This window comes from Nerophis lumbriciformis, linkage group LG28, assembly GCF_033978685.3.
Source record: "Nerophis lumbriciformis linkage group LG28, RoL_Nlum_v2.1, whole genome shotgun sequence".
NCBI classification, from domain to species: Eukaryota; Metazoa; Chordata; class Actinopteri; order Syngnathiformes; family Syngnathidae; genus Nerophis; species Nerophis lumbriciformis.
Genome location: NC_084575.2, coordinates 30,135,996 through 30,158,699, shown reverse-complemented (window position 1 = coordinate 30,158,699; position 22,704 = coordinate 30,135,996). Strand labels below are relative to the sequence as shown.

Genomic DNA, 22,704 nt, shown 5'->3' with positions numbered 1-22,704 from the left:
CATCTCAAGTTCCTGCCTTTCATTTCATCAGAAAATATGCAAATTCGCTGATTTTTTTCTTAAGAAAATGCGAAAAAAAACACTTGAATCATTAAAAAAAAATGTTCACTGGAAATATATTTGATATAATTTTTTATTTGAATTGTTTATTTATTTATTTATTTTTAAATATCACATAATGTTCAAAACATATCTGAAAAGGAGTAAACTGAAGCATATTCTTATTCAAAACTAGCCCTTCTTCTTCTTCAATATCAATATTAATTTTCTATTTTCATTGAACGTTATTTTCCAGGCTCACCTGAACACAGTTTGGTCAGTAATAACCAGAGGTGTGGACTCGAGTCACATGACTTGGACTCGAGTCACACTCGAGTCATGAATTTGATGACTTTAGACTCGACTTGACAAAATGTAAAAAGACTTGCAACTCGACTTAGACTTTAACATCAATGACTTGTGACTTCACTTGGACTTGAGCCTTTTGAATTGACATGACTTGACATGACTTGCTACTTTCCCCAAAACCCAAAGATGAAAAAGTTATTCGGGAGCGCTCCGTATTTTTCATTGTGTACTTGTCTATCAGCGTTGCGTGTGTCAGCTGGTGTGCTCTCAGTACAACAGCCAATCAAATTAGATCTACTTTGTTTTCATCACACAGCATTCATCCAATCAAATTGCAGGACAACCAACGAAGAAGACATGTCCAAACCACACGCCAGTGAACAAAAAATGATACCTAAGATAATTTTGTTTGGGTATAAAAATTACGAGGTGGTCAACACAAAACGGTTTGCAGTATGCAACACATGCGGTTCGAAAATTACTGATGGAGAGGCAACAACTTCCAACTTCGTCCGGCATTTGAAGTTGCACAAAGAACGGTAAGTTTTGAATGTAAGATAACGTTTATTGGCTAAGTAACGTGACTTTTATTTGCTGTGTAGTTAAATCAGTGAGGCTGTAAACTCACTGCTAACGTTATAACGTTATTGCAAACACGGGAATCTGTTGCAGTTCACTACCTTATTCATACTTTTTGTTCAGTGATTTTTTTTAAGCAGGGTTACGTTAGTCAATATATCACACGTAACGTTAGACGGCGGTCAGCAGCACCGCGTATTTTAGCCACCTAAAAAAAGACAAAAATAGTAAAATAAAGGTCAGTTAAAATGTATACTATATTATGAATATGTGTACCGTTTTAGCTAGCTTTCTGACATACTGTTGGTTGTTTACCTCAGTGGTCCCCAACCACCGGGCCGCGGCCCGCTACTGGTCCGTGGATCGATTGGTATCGGGCCGCACAAGAAATAATTTTTTTTTCTTTTCTTTTTTTAATTAAATCAACATAAAAAACACAAGATACACTTACAAGTAGTGCACCAACCCAAAACAACTCTCTCCCCCCTTTTGTTCTGGGCATTGAACATGAAGACTCTTCCTTCACTGTTCCGAGTGGCCATGAGAGTCTTGGCAGTGCCTGCCTCCAGTGCTCCAGTGGAGCGAGTTTTCAGCCATGGTGGCATCATACTACGCCCCCATCGTGCACAAATGACTGACAGACTCTTGGCTAATTTGGTCTTTTGCAAATGCAATGCAGCATAGGGCCCTGACATATAAAAAGTACAACTTTTTTGTTATGTTCACGTATATGTCATGTTTTTTCAATGTTAACACTTTTGTACAAATAAGTACATTTGCACTTTATTTTTCAATGTGTTTGTTCTGTAAAGGAATGAGTTAATGTTTAAAATGACTGGTTAATAGTGCTATTATAAAGTGCAATGTCAGCACAATTTTCTTTCCTGCAATTTAAAATGCACTTGTTTTAATAAATAAATACAGCGTTTGAAAAGCATACACAATCTGTGTTAATATATTAGTCTGTGGTTAAAAGGACTTGAAAGGACTCGAAACTCAAAATGCAGGACTTAGGACTTGACTTGAGACTTTCCAGTCTTGACTTTGGACTTGACTCGGGGCTTGCCTGTCTTGACTCGGGACTTGACTCGGACTTGAGGGCAAAGACTTGAGACTTACTTGTGACTTGCAAAACAATGACTTGGTCCCACCTCTGGTAATAACACACTATTTTGAAAAGAAAAAAAAAACTAAATATAATTTAAAATGTGTTTAAAGACAAGGTGGTACAGCGGTGTGGTTTTCAAACTTTTTTCACCAAGGACCACCACGGAAAAAAAAAAGATTCTCACCATCATGACCCAACATAAAAATACAGTAGCATAGTAGGCCGAAGTATTCATTAAAAACAAGGCAGAAGTTTTATTTAACAAGTATGTATAATATTGTTGGCCACTGTAACATTACACACAGTAATCAAGTGATTATTTGGCGTACCACATTTTGAGAATCCCTCATTTGACCACACATACAAAGGTAAATAATGCATTGTCATGAAAATGATTGAAAAATCATCATTTTCTCATGGAATGAGATGCATGCCGAAGAGTCTTTGCATGGACATATCTTGCGTGCATGGCACATTTGCTGCTTATCATATTAATAAAGCGCACATAATTGGTGACGCAATTGTTTTTTCTCATATGTTCTTGTTCTCTCTCCATCTGCAGGTGTGGTTGGAGGAGGAGGAAGAGGAGCAGGAGGAGGACGAGGAGGAGTTAAACACTCCCGCTGTGTTTTGCATGCAGGCGGAGCACGCCGGAACCAGAACGTACTACTTCAGCACGGACAGCCATGAAGAACAGAAGGAGTGGATCAGAGCCATGAGCGAAGCGGCCGAGGTCAACGTTCATCCGACACAGAGGTGTGGCTTCTTTGACATGAATCCTTTCAAGAAGTATTGTAATCCTATTTTGAGGCATTAGCACTATTGCATGGCTTATAAAAACCGAATACAATGATTTGCAAATACTTTTCAACCTATATTCAATTGAATAGACTGCAAAGACAAGATATTTAACGTTCAAACTGGTAAACTTTTGTTATTTTTCGCAAATATTAGCTCATTTAGAAATTGATGCCTGTGACATGTTTCAAAAAGCTGGCACAAGTGGCAAAAAAGACTGATAAAGTTGAGGAATGCTCATCAAACACTTATTTGGAACATCCCACAGGTGAACAGGCTACACTCTTAGAAATAAAAGTGCTAAGTAGAACCATATAAGGTTCTTCGGCTCGTCCTCATAGGAGAACCCTTTTTGGCTCCAGGTAGAACCTTTTTATAAAGGTTCCACCTGGAACCCTTTTGGAGGGTTCTACCTAGAACTGTGTGTGTAAGGTTCCACCCAGAACCCCCCATGAGAGGTTCTACAAAGAACCCACGCAGGGAGTTCCACTAAGAACCCTTTCGTGTTTCAAGGGTTTCATCTAGAACCCACGCAGGGAGTTCCACTAAGAACCCTTTCGTATTTCAAGGGTTTCATCTAGAACCCACACAGGGAGTTCCACTAAGAACCCTTTTGTATTTCAAGACTTTCATCTAGAACCCACGCAGGGAGTTCCACTAAGAACCCTTTCGTATTTCAAGGGTTTCATCTAGAACCCACACAGGGAGTTCCACTAAGAACCCTTTCGTTTGTCAAGGGTTTCATCTAGAACCCATGCAGGGAGTTCCACTAAGAACCCTTTTGTATTTCAAGACTTTCATCTAGAACCCACGCAGGGAGTTCCACTAAGAACACTTTCGTATTTCAAGAGTTTCATCTAGAACCCACACAGGGAGTTCCACTAAGAACCCTTTTGTATTTCAAGGGTTTCATCTAGAACCCACACAGGGAGTTCCACTAAGAACCCTTTTGTATTTCAAGACTTTCATCTAGAACCCACGCAGGGAGTTCCACTAAGAACCCTTTCGTATTTCAAGGGTTTCATCTAGAACCCACACAGGGAGTTCCACTAAGAACCCTTTCGTTTGTCAAGGGTTTCATCTAGAACCCATGCAGGGAGTTCCACTAAGAACCCTTTCGTTTGTCAAGGGTTTCATCTAGAACCCACACAGGGAGTTCCACTAAGAACCCTTTTGTATTTCAAGACTTTCATCTAGAACCCACGCAGGGAGTTCCACTAAGAACCCTTTCGTTTGTCAAGGGTTTCATCTAGAACTCACACAGGGAGTTCCACTAAGAACCCTTTTGTATTTCAAGACCTTCATCTAGAACCCACGCAGGGAGTTCCACTAAGAACCCTTTCGTATTTCAAGGGTTTCATCTAGAACCCACACAGGGAGTTCCACTGAGAACCCTTTCATGTTTCAAGGGTTTCATCTAGAACCCACACAGGGAGTTCCACTAAGAACCCTTTCGTATTTCAAGGGTTTCATCTAGAACCCACAAAGGGAGTTCCACTAAGAACCCTTTTGTATTTCAAGACTTTCATCTAGAACCCACGCAGGGAGTTCCACTAAGAACCCTTTCGTATTTCAAGGGTTTCATCTAGAACCCACACATGGAGTTCCACTAAGAACCCTTTCGTTTGTCAAGGGTTTCATCTAGAACCCACACAGGGAGTTCCACTAAGAACCCTTTTGTATTTCAAGACTTTCATCTAGAACCCACGCAGGGAGTTCCACTAAGAACCCTTTCGTATTTCAAGAGTTTCATCTAGAACCCACACAGGGAGTTCCACTAAGAACCCTTTCGTTTGTCAAGGGTTTCATCTAGAACCCATGCAGCGAGTTCCACTAAGAACCCTTTCGTTTGTCAAGGGTTTCATCTAGAACCCACACAGGGAGTTCCACTAAGAACCCTTTTGTATTTCAAGACTTTCATCTAGAACCCACGCAGGGAGTTCCACTAAGAACCCTTTCGTATTTCAAGAGTTTCATCTAGAACCCACACAGGGAGTTCCACTAAGAACCCTTTCGTATTTCAAGGGTTTCATCTAGAACCCACACAGGGAGTTCCACTAAGAACCCTTTTGCATTTCAAGACTTTCATCTAGAACCCACGCAGGGAGTTCCACTAAGAACCCTTTCGTATTTCAAGGGTTTCATCTAGAACCCACACAGGGAGTTCCACTAAGAACCCTTTCGTTTGTCAAGGGTTTCATCTAGAACCCATGCAGGGAGTTCCACTAAGAACCCTTTCATGTTTCAAAGGTTTCATCTAGAACCCACACAAGGAGTTCCACAAAGAACTCTTTCATGTTTCAAGGGTTTCATCTAGACCTGACACAGGGGGTTCTAAAAACATCCCTTTTCAAAGGTTTTCACCGATAACCGTCTTGTCTTCTGAGGGTTCTATAAAGAACCATATTGTATTCTACAGATCAGTTTAGTTCATATTATATTGTGGTCATTTATCATGTTGACATTGAACAAACATTCAAAACATTTTAATGAGAAAAACATTTATTTAAAGATAGGCACCATTACTGGCAAATGTTATCAGGAAGTATGTCCCTGGTGACACAGGATCTTACCCATGCTTTCAACAATCCCTGAAGAACTCTTTCTTCCAAAAACGGTTCTCTGGATCAAAATAGTTCTTACTGGAACCCTTAGTGTTAGTGAGAACCCTTTTAAAACCAATTATTCAGAAAAGGGGTTTTAAAGGGTTCTCTGGATCAAAATGGTTCTTACTGGAACCATTAGCGTTACCAAGAACCCTTGAAAAACCCTTTCTTTGGGAAAGGGTTTTTCAGAAGCAAATGGTTCCAGTTAGAACCTCAGCCCTTGTAGAAGAACCCTTTTAGAACCCTTATTTCTAAGAGTGTAGTTGGGAACAGGTGGGTGCCATGATTGGGTATAAAAGCAGCTTCCATGAAATGCTCAGTCGTTCACAAACAAGGATGGGGCGAGGGTCAACACTTTGTCAACAAATGCGTGAGCAAGTTGTAGAACAGTTTAAGAACAACATTTCTCAACCAGCTATTGCAAGGAATTTAGGGATTTCACCATCTACGGTCCGTAATATCATCAAAAGGTTCAGAGAATCTGGAGAAATCACTGCACGTAAGCGATGATATTACGGACATTCAATCCCTCAGGCTTACTATACTGCATCAAAAAGCGACATCAGTGTGTAAAGGATATCACCACATGGGCTCAGGAACACTTCAGAAAAACCACTGTCAGTAACTACAGTTGGTCGCTACATCTGTAAGTGCAAGTTAAAACTCTACTATGCAAAGCCGATGCCATTTATCAACAACACCCAGAAATGCCGCCGGTGGAAGTCCAAGGGGAGGAAAGGCAGGCTCGAAGGTCCATAGACAGGCAGGAGGTCAGGGGCAAGAGCGAGGCGTCAAATGTCTGTGTCCAGACGGTAGGTCGAGATCCAAAAAGGGGTAGCCAGGGAACCAGAGAGGAATACGGGGAGACGAGACACACAGCTCGTCGTCAGGGAACGGAGGGATGCTGCCGGAACGACACGGGAACACGAGACAAGTGAAACACGGAGGAGGAGAAAACAGAGAGAGAGAGAGAGTGAGCATAGAGCTAGACACAAGTTGGCTTACTACAAACCCCGTTTCCATATGATTTGGGAAATTGTGTTAGATGTAAATATAAACGGAATACAATGATTTGTAAATCATTTTCAACCCATATTCAATTGAATATGCTACAAAGACAACATATTTGATGTTCAAACTGATAAACATTTATTTTTTGTGCAAATAATCATTAACTTTAGAATTTGATGCCAGCAACACGTGACAAAGAAGTTGGGAAAGGTGGCAATAAATACTGATAAAGTTGAGGAATGCTCATCAAACACTTATTTGGAACATCCCACAGGTGAACAGGCTAATTGGGAACAGGTGGGTGCCATGATTGGGTATAAAAGCAGCTTCCATGAAATGTTCAGTCATTCACAAACAAGGATGGGGCGAGGGTCAACACTTTGTCAACAAATGAGTGAGCAAATTGTTGAACAGTTTAAGAACAACCTTTCTCAACCAGCTATTGCAAGGAATTGAGGGATTTCACCATCTACGGTCCGTAATATCATCAAAAGGTTCAGAGAATCTGGAGAAATCACTGCACGTAAGCGATGATATTGCGGACCGTCGATCCCTCAGGCGGTACTGCATCAAAAAGCGACATCGGTGTGTAAAGGATGTCACCACATGGGCTCAGGAACACTTCAGAAAAACCACTGTCAGTAACTACAGTTGGTCGCTACATTTGTAAGTGCAAGTTAAAAGGCATGCTCAAAGGTCCATAGACAGGCAGGAGGTCAGGGGCAAGAGCGAGGCGTCAAATGTCTGTGTCCAGACGGTAGGTCGAGATCCAAAAAGGGGTAGCCAGGGAACCAGAGAGAAATACGGGGAGACGAGACACACAGCTCGTCGTCAGGGAACGGAGGGATGCTGCCGGAACGACACGGGAACACGAGACAAGTGAAACACGGAGGAGGAGAAAAAAGAGAGAGAGAGAGAGTGAGCATAGAGCTAGACACAAGTTGGCTTACTACAAACCCCGTTTCCATATGAGTTGGGAAATTGTGTTAGATGTAAATATAAACGGAATACAATGATTTGTAAATCATTTTCAAGCCATATTCAATTGAATATGCTACAAAGACAACATATTTGATGTTCAAACTGATAAACATTTTTTATTTTTTTGCAAATAATCATTAACTTTAGAATTTGATGCCAGCAACACGTGACAAAGAAGTTGGGAAAGGTGGCAATAAATACTGATAAAGTTGAGGAATGCTCATCAAACACTTATTTGGAACATCCCACAGGTGAACAGGCTAATTGGGAACAGGTGGGTGCCATGATTGGGTATAAAAGTAGATTCCATGAAATGCTCAGTCATTCACAAACAAGGATGGGACGAGGGTCAACACTTTGTAAACAAATGAGTGAGAAAATTGTTGAACAGTTTAAGAACAACCTTTCTCAACCAGCTATTGCAAGAAATTGAGGGATTTCACCATCTACGGTTCGTAATATCATCAGAGAATCTGGAGAAATCACTGCACGTAAGCGATGAAATTGCGGACCGTCGGTCCCTCAGGCGGTACTGCATCAAAAAGCGACATCAGTGTGTAAAGGATATCACCACATGGGCTCAGGAACACTTCATAAAAACCACTGTCAGTAACTACAGTTGGTCGCTACATTTGTAAGTGCAAGTTAAAACTCTACTATGCAAAGCCAATGCCATTTATCAACAACACCCAGAAACGCCGCCGGCCGAAGTCCAAGGGCAGGAAAGGCATGCTCAAAGGTCCATAGACAGGCAGGAGGTCAGGGGCAAGAGTGAGGCGTCAAATGTCTGTGTCCAGACGGGAGGTCGAGATCCAAAAAGGGGTAGCCAGGGAACCAGAGAGGAATAAGGGGAGACGAGACACACAGCTCGTCGTCAGGGAACGGAGGGATGCTGCCGGAACGACACGGGAACACGAGACAAGTGAAACACGGAGGAGGAGAAAACACACAGAGAGAGAGAGTGAGCATAGAGCTAGACACGAGTTAGCTTACTATACAGAACAGGTCGCTACGTTCTGGCCCGGAACGCAGGTTGGCTCTGGCTTAAGAAGCCCAGGGAGCTCATCAGCGACAGGTGTGTAGAGTGCTGATTGATTGCAGCTGCTGCCGGAGTGGCGCTTGGAGGTGCGCTCAACGCAGCGCACAGATGAATGCGCATTAGAATGCGCCCAGGCCGTGACACATCCCTCTTTTTGTACTTTTGCCTCGTCTTTGACATTAAAAGACTCTTACTTGCACGCTACTTCCTGTCCTACCGCATCCCGGGAACACAACCGTCGCCAAAATGTGACCCAAACGCAACAGTAGATCCATCCATCCATTTTCTACCGCTTATTCCCTTCCGGGGTTGTGGGGGGGCGCTGGAGCCTATCTCAGCTACAATCGGGCGGAAGGCGGGGTACACCCTGGACAAGTCGCCAACTCATCACAGGGCCAACACAGATAGACAGACAACATTCACACTCACATTCACACACTAGGGCCAATTTAGTGTTGCCAATGAACTTAGGCAGCACGGTGACAGAGGGGTTAGTGCGTCTGCCTCACAATACGAAGGTCCTGGGTTCGATCCTGCGCTCAGGATCTTTCTGTGTGGAGTTTGCATGTTCTCCCCATGACTGCGTGGGTCCCCTCCGGGTACTCCGGCTTCCTTCCACCTCCATAGACATGCAACAGTAGATAATAAAGATAATCAAATGGTGAAGTGCCCAAAGTTCCCCACTCTTAGTTCTTACCGTATATAGGTAAGTCTCATTCAAAAAAAAGGTATTAAACTTGTTTTATTTTGTTCTTTTCAGAATAAATTCAAACACGACAGATGATCTCAACCAGACCATGGTGACAAGAGACACTAACCCGAAAACGGAACTGAAAACTCAAAGGCATTCACCAAACACAAGTTGCACTCGGGTGGACAATTTGGAAACTCCACCGCCGTCGACCCCTTGCTCGGATCATGACACTGTGAAACCGAACATGAGACCAAAAGAAGTTGGGGGCAAAACTGAAGATGAGGGTGGAGGACCGGGCTCCAATCGTGTCGTTCAACCAAACCACCATCCAAATGGTTGGAACAACCACTGTCCTCCCGGCGCCATTCCCCAAAACTACAACGGCAAGCCCACTCATCCCCAGACTCACAATAGTAGCGATGCACCTCCAAGACAACCAGAGGGCGGTGTCAGACCACCGCAGGACACAAGGGAGCAGCAGAATGTCGTCCTGAGGAGGGGGGTTCTGCCCAGGACTGTCCCAGAGAAAGTGGCCCAAAGGAAAAGCTCCATGGCCCAGCTGCAGCAGTGGGTCAATCAGCGGCGAGTCCCGACGTCCCAGGAGAACCTCCACAGGTACTTTGCTGTTGTAATATAGATATACTGCACCCATGGTCCTTTGTGTGGTCGTGCATTTATTAAAATGTCCAAATCAGACAACACGGGACGGTCAGGAGTTACATCAAAAGGTGAAGAAGGTCATGTCTAGGTTTTGTGTTTAGTTCCGTTTCTAGTGCTCCTTTTCGTACTTTGTTCACGTTTTCGTTGCGAGGAGCGCTTAAGGGTTCTGTTGATCACTGTCTCCACCTGCTGCCGTCACTAATCACACACCCGTTTTATACCCGACTCACCGTTTACTCGGCACTGGTCCATTGTTCCCTTTACTGTTTGCGGTTCATGTTAGCTTCACGTTATTGCTTTTGTTTCATGTTTTGCACGTTTAGTGCATTCTAGTTTCGTCTCGGGCAACAGGTGCACTTTTCAGCTCTAGCTTCCTCCAGTGTTTGGCCTCGTTAAGAAATCAATCTATCAATCAATGAAAGCAAGGAAAAACGAGAAAAGGGATGGGAGCACAGGTTCGGTGGCCACGGATGAAGCGCTGGCTGTCCAAAGTCTTCTGTGCATCGGTTGGGGACGTCTCTGCGCTGCTGACCTGTCTCCGCTCGGGATGATCTCTTGCTGGCCCCACTATGGACTGGACTCTCACTATTATGTCCAACCAAAACCAATCTTTTATTCACATTTGTTTGTGATACTTTAATTTAAACGTTTAACTTTAACTATGATGAGAATCAGCACCTCCAAGTCCGAGTCCATGGTTCTCGCCCGGAAAAGGGTGGAGTGCCATCTCCGGGTTGGGGAGGAGCTCTTGCCCCAAGTGGAGGAGTTCAAGTACCTCGGAGTCTTGTTCACGAGTGAGGGAAGAGTGGATTGTGAGATCGACAGGCGGATCGGCGCGGCGTCTTCAGTAATGCGGACGCTGTATCGATCCGTTGTGGTGAAGAACGAGCTGAGTTGTAAGGCAAAGCTCTCAATTTACCGGTCGATCTACGTTCCCATCCTCACCTATGGTCATGAGCTTTGGGTTATGACCGAAAGGACAAGATCACGGGTACAAGCGGCCGAAATGAGTTTCCTCCGCCGGGTGGCGGGGCTCTCCCTTAGAGATAGGGTGAGAAGCTCTGTCATCCGGGGGGAGCTCAAAGTAAAGCCGCTGCTCCTCCACATCGAGAGGAGCCAGATGAGGTGGTTCGGGCATCTGGTCAGGATGCCACCCGAGCGCCTCACTAGGGAGGTGTTTAGGGCATGTCTGACCGGTAGGAGGCCACGAGGAAGACCCAGGACACATTGGGAAGACTATGTCTCCCGGCTGGCCTGGGAACGCCTCGGGATCCCCCGGGAGGAGCTGGACGAAGTGGCTGGGGAGAGGGAAGTCTGGGCTTCTCTGCTTAGGCTGCTGCCCCCGCAACCCGACCTCGGATAAGCGGAAGAAGATGGATGGATGGATGGATGGATGGAACTTTAACTATACCCAGCATGCTCAGATTGCGTCTAAGATTGTAAAAACATTTTGGGGTTTCTCGTATGGATTAATTGAATTTACGTTGTTTGCCGTGGTTTTTAACTGACCCAATACTGAAAACCAAGGTAGCACTATGTCATAATTACCGCATTGTTTCGGACTATAAGGCGCACTTAAAATCCTTTCATTGTCTTAAAACTCGACAATGCGCCTTATAACCCGGTGCACCTAATGTACGGAATAATTCTGGTTGTGCTTACCGACCTAGGAGCTATTTTATTTGGTACATGGTGAAATGATAAGTGTGACCAGCAGATGGCAGTCACACATAAGAGATAAGTGTCGACTGCAATATGATGGCAGTCACACATAAGAGATATGTGTAGACTGCAATATGACTCAACACCAAAACTATATATGTTCCATTAAAAATATAGAACATTACGCACAGCGCTCAAAAATCCATCAAAATGTTTTAGTACGACTTTGGTAAGCTATGATGCTGCTGGATTGTACTGCGCTTCAACATACGAGTATTATTATGGTGTGTGTATAAGGTAAGACATATTATCTGGTGTTTGGTTTCACAATATCATGCAAAAGCAACGTTTCTTACCTTCTGGTACCTGCTGATCTGTATTTGGGATCTGCATAAGTCCTGAAAATTTGTGCGCGTCCCCCTTCGTAGTCCGGGGCAACACCGTAGTCGATAAGCTTCTTCTTTTTCTCTGTCTTCTTGTTATGGGACATTCATCCTCTGCTGTTGCCATTTCTAATATAAAGTAGTGTAAAGTTCTTACTTATATCTGTCAGTAAACTCACCATGAAAGCGCTAAAACATACCGGTGTAGTGAGTTCACATTATTCACCCAAGGAACTTTAGTTATTAGAGAGTTCCGGTTCTGTATGCACCGATGCTCCTTTAGGGTTAATTTACTGCAACATAAAGGTCACACCTGTATATGATTGACAATCTACGTGTTTTCTACTGTTTGCAAAAAGACAAAAGACATACTGTATATTTAAAGATTTGCATTTTCCCTGTTCTTTCAGTCCATCCCGCTACTACCCAGTGAGTCCAGGTGTCGACTACTACGGCTACCCAAGTGGCCCCCAGTACGTGGAAGGGTACCCACTGTACCCGCCAGGAGTACGGCCTGATAGCATTTGCACCGTCTCTGCTGTGGGCGGGTACGACCACCGCTGGGCCGTCGAGGACAAGCGACGCTCGCTGAGGGATGGACCTCACCAGTTTTACGATCCGCCGAACCCGAGGGACTCTTGGGGACCGCAGTACTACAGCGGGGTAGAAAAGTCCTTGAGACGCCTTTCTATCCAGCCACGTTCCAGGTCCGTGCCCCGGTCACCGTCGTTGTCCTCCACCGGGGCTTACTCGCCGGTGTCGCACAACTTTGCCTCGCCGGCTCGATCGCCATCCGCCCGCTTCGATTGGTTTTCGGGAAGGATGAGGGACGACATGGTCTACGCCGATCCATCGGTTTATAACCTACGGAGATCCCTCAGCTCGCCAAAGGTGAGAAACAGGTGTAGGCTCATCCAGAGATGACTTGATCCCTTCTGACCGGAATGGCTCCAAATCAAAACCTTAGTAGTATCCAGAAGTTAAAGTAGTCATGCAAACTAAGAGATGATAGAAAGAATGAGAGACTAATGTGACCATTTTCACCCTTACTCCAGTCTAACAATCTTGGTGTCCTTTCTTGCCTCCGTCTTTCCTGGTTATCATCTCCCCTTCCTTCAGTATGACTACCCAGGTGATAGGAGGTCCATAGGTCATGGATTATACCACTACAACTATCCTGTATCCCCTTCCATCCACAGTAAAATGGTATGTGCTGCCACCGTGCTGCATTGCATTTCACAGAACACAAACATAGTCACTCGGTGACTAGTTTCCCTGGCCTAAAAGTCTTCATATCACTTTCTGTCGAGGCATTTTCCTCTGTTTTTCCTACTAGTACTGCACAATCTCTCACCCTGTGGTCAGTCCTGTATACATTTGAGTGTGTGTGCGAATGTGGCTAGGTTAAAGGGGGTCCTATGATGATTTTAAGATACTTCCTTGTGGTCAAGATGATTTGGTGTAAATTTTGGGTAAATTGTACTCCACAGTCTCATTTATGATCAGTGTCAGAGCTTGGTCCGCATTGCCGGCAGTAAGTCGGACACGTTTCCAGTGAGGGTTGGACTCCGCCAAGGCTGCCCTTTGTCACCGATTCTGTTCATAACTTTTATGGACAGAATTTCTAGGCGCAGTCAAGGCGTTGAGGGGATCCGGTTTGGTGGCTTCAGGATTAGGTCTCTGCTTTTTGCAGATGATGTGGTCCTGATGGCTTCATCTGGCCAGGATCTTCAGCTCTCGCTGGATCGGTTCGCAGCCGAGTGTGAAACGACTGGGATGAGAATCAGCACCTCCAAGTCCGAGTCCATGGTTCTCGCCCGAAAAAGGGTGGAGTGCCATCTCCGGGTTGGGGAGGAGACCCTGCCCCAAGTGGAGGAGTTCAAGTACCTCGGAGTCTTGTTCACGAGTGAGGGAAGAGTGGATCGTGAGATCGACAGGCGGATCGGTGCGGCATCTTCAGTAATGCGGACGCTGTATCGATCCGTTGTGGTGCAGAAGGAGCTGAGCCGGAAGGCAAAGCTCTCAATTTACCGGTCGAGCTACGTTCCCATCCTCACCTATGGTCATGAGCTTTGGGTTATGACCGAAAGGACAAGATCACGGGTACAAGCGGCCGAAATGAGTTTCCTCCGCCGGGTGGCAGGGCTCTCCCTTAGAGATAGGGTGAGAAACTCTGTCATCCGGGGGGAGCTCAAAGTAAAGCCGCTGCTCCTCCACATGGAGAGGAGCCAGATGAGGTGGTTCGGGCATCTGGTCAGGATGCCACCCGATCGCCTCCCTCAGGAGGTGTTTAGGGCACGTCCGACCGGTAGGAGGCCACGGGGAAGACCCAGGACACGTTGGGAAGACTATGTCTCCCGGCTGGCCTGAGAACGCCTCGGGATCCCCCGGGAGGAGCTGGACGAAGTGGCTGGGGAGAGGGAAGTCTGGGCTTCCCTGCTTAGGCTGCTGCCCCCGCGACCCGACCTCGGATAAGCGGAAGAAGATGGATGGATGGATGGATGGATGGATGGAGTCTCATTTATCACCAGTTGTTTTGAGTCTGTCCGTAAGATGGCCTTCCCAGATTGCAAATGAAACCACACCCACAACCTCTGCAAAAGTATCAATTTATCTTTTGAAAATGTACACTGTTCAACTTATACTTAGACAAACATTATTGAACCACAAGGGAAATTGTTCCACACATTAGCTCAGTTACGAAGGATGGAAAGGATAAGGATGGAAAGGATAATGCACACAAAAGGTATAAAGCAGACTTAAAATGTACCATGGTAGCAATATAAAATATAACATAGTCAAGGTTTCTGTGGTTTATCCGTTACACAGTGCTCAATACCAAGATATACGTTAGATCAGGAAAAAACACAGAGGCTATATCATCCCTACAAGCCTGTTTCGCAGCTTTCCCTGCTCGAAAATCCCCTGACGCGCAGGGAAACCTGCGTAACAGGCTTGCAGGGATGACATAGCCCGCCCTGAGACCGGTAGGTTGTGAGTTCAAACCCCGGCCGAGTCATACCAAAGACTAAAAAAATGGGACCCATTACCTCCCTGCTTGGCACTCAGCATCAAGGGTTGGAATTGGGGGTTAAATCACCAAAAATGATTTCCAGGCGTGGCCACTGCTGCTGCCCACTGCTCCCCTCACCTCCCAGGGGGTGAACAAGGGGATGGGTCAAATGCAGAAGACAAATTTCACCACACCTAGTGTGTGTGTGACAATCATTGGTACTTTAACTTTGACTTAACTTAACAGATGCCACACTGACCCCTAGTGGAGTCGTCTCGGAACTACATTGTAAAATTCCTTTTTTTCCCACCTGGCTACACATGTAATGATAATGTAGTGAGCGTCCTTTGCAGTGGTGTAGAATGCATGTGATCGTTCTTTAGAACTCTTTTGAATAGTCTCTGAAGTAAAGTCCCAAATAGTGAATTTTAAGTAGTATATGAGCTGTAGGGGGCAATACGAAGGTCCTGGGTTCAGAGGCTATATCATCCCTACAAGCCTGTTTCGCAGGTTTCCCTGCTCGAAAATCCCCCGACGCGCAGGGAAACCTGCTTAACAGGCTTGCAGGGATGACATAGCCTCTGTGTTTTTTCCTGACCTAACGTAAAATATTATATAACACAACCTACTCAGTGGCCCAGTGGTTAGAGTGTCCGCCCTGAGATCGGTAGGTTGTGAGTTCAAACCCCGGCTGAGTCATACCAAACACTATAAAAATGGGACCCATTACCTCCCTGCTTGACACTCAGCATCAAGGGTTGGAATTGGGGGTTAAATCGCCAAAAATGATTCCCGGTGTTGATCAAGGGTGATGGGTCAAATGCAGAGAATAATTTCGCCACACCTAGTCTGTGTGTGTGTGTGACAATCATTGGTACTTTAACTTGTTTAATTTATCACCAGTTGTTTTGAGTCCGTCCGTAAAATGGCCTTCCCAGATTGCAAATGAAACCACATCCCAAAAGTATCAATTTATCTTTTGAAAATGTACACTGTTTAACTTAGACTTAGACTTAGACTTATCCATCCATCTTCTTCCGCTTATCCGAGGTCGGGTCGCGGGGGCAGCAGCTTAAGCAGGGAAGCCCAGACTTCCCTCTCCCCAGCCACTTCGTCCAGCTCCTCCCGGGGGATCCCGAGGTGTTCCCAGGCCAGCCGGGAGAGATAGTCTTCCCAGCGTGTCCTGGGTCTTCCCCGTGGCCTCCTACCGGTCGGATGTGCCCGAAACACCTTCCTAGGGAGGCGTTCGGGTGGCATCCTGACCAGATGCCCGAACCACCTCATCTGGCTCCTCTCGATGTGGAGGAGCAGCGGCTTTACTTTGAGCTCCCCCCGAATGACAGAGCTTCTCACCCTATCTCTAAGGGAGAGCCCCGCCACTCGGCGGAGGAAACTCATTTCGGCCGCTTGTACCCGTGATCTTGTCCTTTCGGTCATGACCCAAAGCTCATGACCATAGGTGAGGATGGGAACGTAGATCGACCGGTAAATCGAGAGCTTTGCCTTCCGGCTCAGCTCCTTCTTCACCACAACGGATCGATACAGCGTCCGCATTACTGAAGACGCCGCACCGATCCGCCTGTCGATCTCACGATCCACTCTTCCCCCACTCGTGAACAAGACTCCGAGGTACTTGAACTCCTCCACTTGGGGCAAGAGCTCCTCCCCAACCCGGAGATGGCACTCCACCCTTTTCCGGGAGAGAACCATGGATTCGGACTTGGAGGTGCTGATTCCCATCCCAGTCGCTTCACACTCGGCTGCAAACCGATCCAGTGAGAGCTGAAGATCTTGGCCGGAGGAAGCCATCAGGACCACATCATCTGCAAATAGCAGTGACCTAATCCTGCAGCCACCAAACCAGATCCCCTCAACGCCTTGACTGCGCCTAGAAATTCTGTCCATAAAGGTTATGAACAGAATCGGTGACAAAGGGCAGCCTTGGCGGAGTCCAACCCTCACTGGAAACGTGTCCGACTTACTGCCGGCAATGCGGACCAAGCTCTGACACTGATCATACAGGGAGCGAACTGCCACAGACTTAGACTTAGACAAACATTATTGAACCACAAGGGGAATTGTTTCACACAGTAGCTCAGTTACAAAGGATGGAAAGGTTAAGGATGGAAAGGATAATGCACACAAGGGCACAAAAAGAGGGAGAAAACAAAAGGTATAAATCAGACTAAAAATATGCCACAGTAGCAATATAAAATATAACATGTAGTTCTGTGGCATGGTTTATCCGTTATACAGTGCTCAATACCGGGGTAGAGCGGAATATAAGTTAGGTCAGGAAAAAAACACAGAGGCGATATCATCCCTACAAGCCTGTTTCGCAGGTTTCCCTGCTCGAAAATCCCCCGACGAGCAGGGAAACATGCGAAGCAGGCTTGTAGGGATGATATAGCCTCTGTGTTTTTTCCTGACCTAAGGTAAAATATAATATATACCGTATTTTCCGCACCATAAGGCGCCCTGGGTTATAAGCCGCGCCTTCAATGAACGGCATATTTCAAAACTTTGTCCACCTATAAGCCGCCCCGTGTTGTAAGCCGCATCTAACTGCGCTAAAGGAATGTAAAAAAAACAGTCAAATAGGTCAGTCAAACTTTAATAATATATTAAAACCAGCGTGATGTGGGCGCGCATGGAATCGTATATCAACATGGACGAAGCTGCGTGAAAAAAGCCACCCGGCCTCTTCGCGTAAACTTAAACTTACCTTAACCACTCGCTCATCTTTTCTTCATCCATCCCTTCGAGTTAGCTTTTATGATGACGCCGGCTGGAAAGGTCTCTTTTGGCAAGGTCTTCCTTTTGAATATCACCATGGGTGGAAGTTTCTGGCCATTAGCATGGCAAGCTAGAACCACAGTGAAGGATGACTTCTCATTCCCTGTGGTGCGAATATTCACCGTACGTGCTCCCGTTGTATCCACAGTGCGGTTCACAGGAATATCAGTTGCTGTGAAATAGTAATCCGTGTGCGGATGGAGAGATTGCGTCTTTTCATGAACCGGATCCCTGTCGTTTAGTAGGAGCCATTTTGTGGTCTTTACAGATGTAAACACACAAAGGAAATTAAACGCACGGTAATATCCGCGCGCTTTTTCTTCTTCTATGCGGGCGGGTGGTTGCTTACAGTAGAAGAAGAAGCGCTTCCTGTTCTATGAGGGCGGGTGCTTACCTTGGCGGTTGCTTGCGTAGAAGAAGAAGCGCTTCCTGTTCTACCGGGAAAAAAGATGGCGGCTGTTTACCGTAGTTACGAGACCGAAACTTTATGAAAATGAATCTTAATATTTATCCATATATAAAGCGCACCGGGTTATAAGGCGCACTGTCAGCTTTTGAGAAAATTTGTGGTTTTTAGGTGCGCCTTATAGTGCGGAAAATACGGTATGTAATATTTACATATTATATATACAGTATATAGTATATACTGACATATTATTATATTATATTTTTATATAATATATATAATATATAACAAATCCCAATTACCATGTACAGTATATGTAACAGCTGCAGCAAAAAGCTTAAAATAAAGAGAAGATCCAGCAGAAAATATACATTATAAACAAAGAGAGGTAGCTAACATAACATGAGCCTTATTATTCGATGCTTTGGCATTGTTTAAATTGAATACCGTATTTTTCGGACTATAAGGCGCACCTAAAATCCTTTCATTTTCTCAAAACTCGACCGTGCGCCTTATAACCCGGTGCACCTAATGTACGGAATAATTTTGGTTGTGCTTACCGATTTGGTACATGGTGTAATGATAAGTGTGGCCAGTAGATGGCAGTCACATGTAAGAGATACGTGTAGACTGCAATATGATGGCAGTCACACATAAGAGATACGTGTAGACTGCAATATGACTCAAGTAAACAACACCAAAATGTTTTATGTTCCATTGAAAATATAGAACATTAAACACGGTGCTCAAAAATCCATCAAAATGTTTTAGTACGACTTTGGTAAGCTATAAAGCCGCACCGCTTGATGGATCGTACTGTGCTTCAACATAGAAGTATTATTATGGTGTGTGTATAAGGTAAGACATATCATCTGGCGTTTTCTTTCGCAATATTATGGAAAAGCAACTTTTCTTACCTCCTGGTATCTGCTGATCTGTATTTTGAAAATGTGCACACGTCCGCCATTGTAGTCTGTGGCGACACCGTTGTCGATAAGCTTTTTCTTTTTCTCTATCTCTATCTTATTTACGTGGCTCCACTTCGACAGCGTCTTCTCCCCGTCAACTTTTTTTTTTTTTAGGTTTTAGTGCTTCCGCAGCGACAGATTAAGTTCGAACCACAGGCTACTTTGCATTAGAATTGGCAACAGGGGAGGATACATGTCTGGTGAGCAGACTTATCGGGACTTATGCAGATCCCAAAAGCAGGTACCGATATGTAAGAAAAGTTGGTTTTGCATAATAGGGCAAAACAAAATGCCAGATAATATCTCCTAATAGGTCCTTACACACACACCATATGTTGAAGCACAGTACGTCTGACTATGGTAGCCGTAATGTTCCAAAAATCCATCAAGCGGTGCGCCTTCGTAACTTACAAAAGTTGTACTACAACACTTTGACAGATCTCAGAGCGCTGTGTGTAATGTTCTACATTCTCAATGAAACATCAAAGTTTTGCTTTTGCTTGCTTACCAGTACTCGGTAGCGTCATTTATTGAACAACAGGCGTCGACTTGCAGGCCACGCGTACCTCTTATGTGTGACTGCCATTAACTTTACACCATGTACCAAATAAAATTGCTTCATGTTCAGTAAGCACAATCACAATTAATATATATAGTACACAAGTGCGCCTTATAGTCCGAAAAATATGGTAGAGTATAGACAGGACAAAAAGTAAACATGACAAGTAACACAATAAAAATAGAAGAAATATTTAATAATCAAAAAGTAAGCAATATGCTATACTGTAGACACACTTATCACCAGAGGTGGGTAGTAACGCGCTACATTTACTCCGTTACATCTACTTGAGTAACTTTTGGGATAAATTGTACTTCTAAGAGTAGTTTTAATGCAACATACTTTTACTTTTACTTGAGTATATTTATAGAGAAGAAACGCTACTTTTACTCTGCTACTTTTATCTACATTCAGCTCGCTACTCGCTACTAATTTTTATCGATCTGTTAATGCACGCTTTGTTTGTTTTGGTCTGTCAGACAGACCTTCATAGTGCCTGCGTTTTACCAAATGCAGTCACTGGTGACGTTCACTCCGTTCCACCAATCAGATGCAGTCACTGGTGACGTTGGACCAATCAAACAGAGCCAGGGGTCACATGACCTGACTTAAACAAGTTGAAAAACTTATTCGGGTGTTACCATTTAGTGGTCAATTGTACGGAATATGTACTGCACTGTGCAATCTACTAATAAAAGTTCCAATCAATCAATCAAAACTGTGAAGGAAAAAAGACCATTTTTTATTTCAACCGTACATCCCGTCAAAAGCCTAAAGACTGACTGCACAGTTTCTGTCTTCACAATAAAAGTGCCGCTCCATTGCGCCTGCGCTTTCAAAATAAGAGTCTCCGAAAGCCAGCGCAAACAAGCTAGCAAGCTACGGAGTTTGCCGCCAAAGTATTTCTTGTAAAGTGTATAAAAACGAATATGGAAGCTGGACAAATAAGATGCCAAAAACCAACCACTTTCATGTGGTATTAGACAGAAAGGAGTAACTTTTTTTCTCCTCCATTTGAAAATGTGGATGTTCTCAGCACTACTGTCTGATTACAATCAATGCAAGTCATCAGAATCAGGTAATACACCAACTTATATTCTTGTCTTCATGAAAGAAAGGAATCTATATGTGTTAAACATGCATGTATATTCATTAAAACACCTTTAACATGTAAACAAAAGCGGCAAAATAAATAAATATAAATTATATACTGTATATATCAATGTATGTATGTATATATGTATATGTGTGTGTGTGTGTGTGTATGTATGTATATATATATATATGATATGTGTGTGTATGTTACTCATCAGTTACTCAGTACTTGAGTAGTTTTTTCACAACATACTTTTTACTTTTACTCAAGTAAATATTTGGGTGACTACTCCTTACTTTTACTTGAGTAATAAATCTCTAAAGTAACAGTACTCTTACTTGAGTACAATTTCTGGCTACTCTACCCACCTCTACTTATCACACAAATTAATTGTGTACCAGGAAATAATATGACATTATTTACCATATTTTCCGCACTATAAGGCGCACCGGATTATTAGCCGCACCTTCTATGAATTAAATATTTCATAATTTTGTCCACCAATAAACCGCCCCGGACTATAAGCCGCGCCTAAGCTGCGCTAAAGTGAATGTCAAAAAAACGCTGCGCTAAAGTGAATGTCAAAAAAACAGTCAGATAGTTCAGTCAAACTTTAATAATATATTGAAAACCAGCGTTCTAACAACTCTGTCCCAAAATGTACGCAAATGTGCAATCACAAACATAGTAAAATTCAAAATGGTGTAGAGCAATAGTAACATAATGTTGCTCGAACGTTAATGTCACAACACACAAAATAAACATAGCGCTCACCTTCTGAAGTTATTCTTCATTCGTAAATCCTTCGAATTCTTCGTCTTCGGTGTCCGAATTGAAAAGTTGCGCAAGCGTGGTATCCAAAATGGCCGGTTCCGTCTCGTCGAAGTCATCGGGAGTCAGTGTCGCTGTTGTTCTGTGAATCCTGCCTTCCGGAAAGCTCGGACCACAGTTGTGACCGAAATATCTGCCCAGGCATTTACGATCCACTGGCAAATGTTGGCGTATGTCGTCCGGCGCTGTCTGCCCGTCTTAGTGAAGGTGTGTTCGCCTTCGGAGCTGTGTGAAAAAAGCCACCCGGCCTCTTCGCGTAAACTTCCCTTAACCACTCGCTCATCTTTTCTTCATCCATCCATCCCTTCGAGTTAGCTTTTATGATGACGCCGGCTGGAAAGGTCTCTTTTGGCAAGGTCTTCCTTTTGAATATCACCATGGGTGGAAGTTAGCATGGCAAGCTAGAACCACAGTGAAGGATGACTTCTCATTCCCTGTGGTGCGAATATTCACCGTACGTGCTCCCGTTCCACAGTGCGGTTCACAGGAATATCAGTTGCTGTGAAATACGGTAGTAATCCGTGTGCGGATGGAGAGATTGCGTCTTTTTATGAACCGGATCCTTTTCGCTTAGTAGGAGCCATTTTGTGGTCTTTACAGATGTAAACAGGAAATGAAACGTACGGTGATATCCGCGCGTTTTTTCTTCTTCTTCCGGGGGCGGGCGGTAGCTTACAGTAGAAGAAGAAGCGCTTCCTGTTCTATGGGGGCGGGTGCTTACCTTGGCGGTTGCTTGCGTAGAAGAAGAAGCGCTTCCTGTTCTACCGGGAAAAAAGATGGCGGCTGTTTACCGAAATTGCGAGATCGAAACTTTATGAAAATGAATCGTAATAAAGCGCACCGGGTTATAAGGCGCACTGTTAGCTTTTGAGAAAATTTGTGGTTTTTAGGTGCGCCTTATAGTGCGGAAAATACGCACTTCTTAGTGTGATATATATGCTTCTGATGCTCATTATGGTTAGCCCACATCCGTTCGTCATCCTCGTTGGCTGCTTTAGAGACAGTCAGCTCTCCAAATCAGTTCATTAAGTCTATTTCTCTCTGTGACTTTGAAAATAATAATAGTAATAATTGGAATGTGTTTCGTTTTTACGCATTCCTCATACAGACATAATGTAAACATCAGTCTGACGGGAGAAATAAAAATGCAGGGGTTGTTGCTTACC

The 22,704-nt window shown here is 44.3% G+C and overlaps 1 protein-coding gene across 15 annotated transcripts in view; it reads left to right on the top strand.

Moving 5' to 3' along the window:
• plekha6 (pleckstrin homology domain containing, family A member 6) overlaps positions 1-22,704 on the top strand; it is a 307,746-nt gene that overhangs the window by 227,161 nt on the left and 57,881 nt on the right. For 9 of the 15 annotated variants that reach the window (XM_061924040.1, XM_061924035.1, XM_061924032.1 and 6 more), the window contains 4 exons: positions 2,598-2,791; positions 9,231-9,779; positions 12,280-12,760; positions 12,989-13,075. In XM_061924040.1, coding sequence (XP_061780024.1) covers positions 2,598-2,791; positions 9,231-9,779; positions 12,280-12,760; positions 12,989-13,075 — 1,311 coding nt within the window. The remainder of the gene's footprint in view (positions 1-2,597; positions 2,792-9,230; positions 9,780-12,279; positions 12,761-12,988; positions 13,076-22,704) is intronic. The other 6 variants (XM_061924041.1, XM_061924038.1, XM_061924043.1 and 3 more) reach the window with 3 other exon arrangements.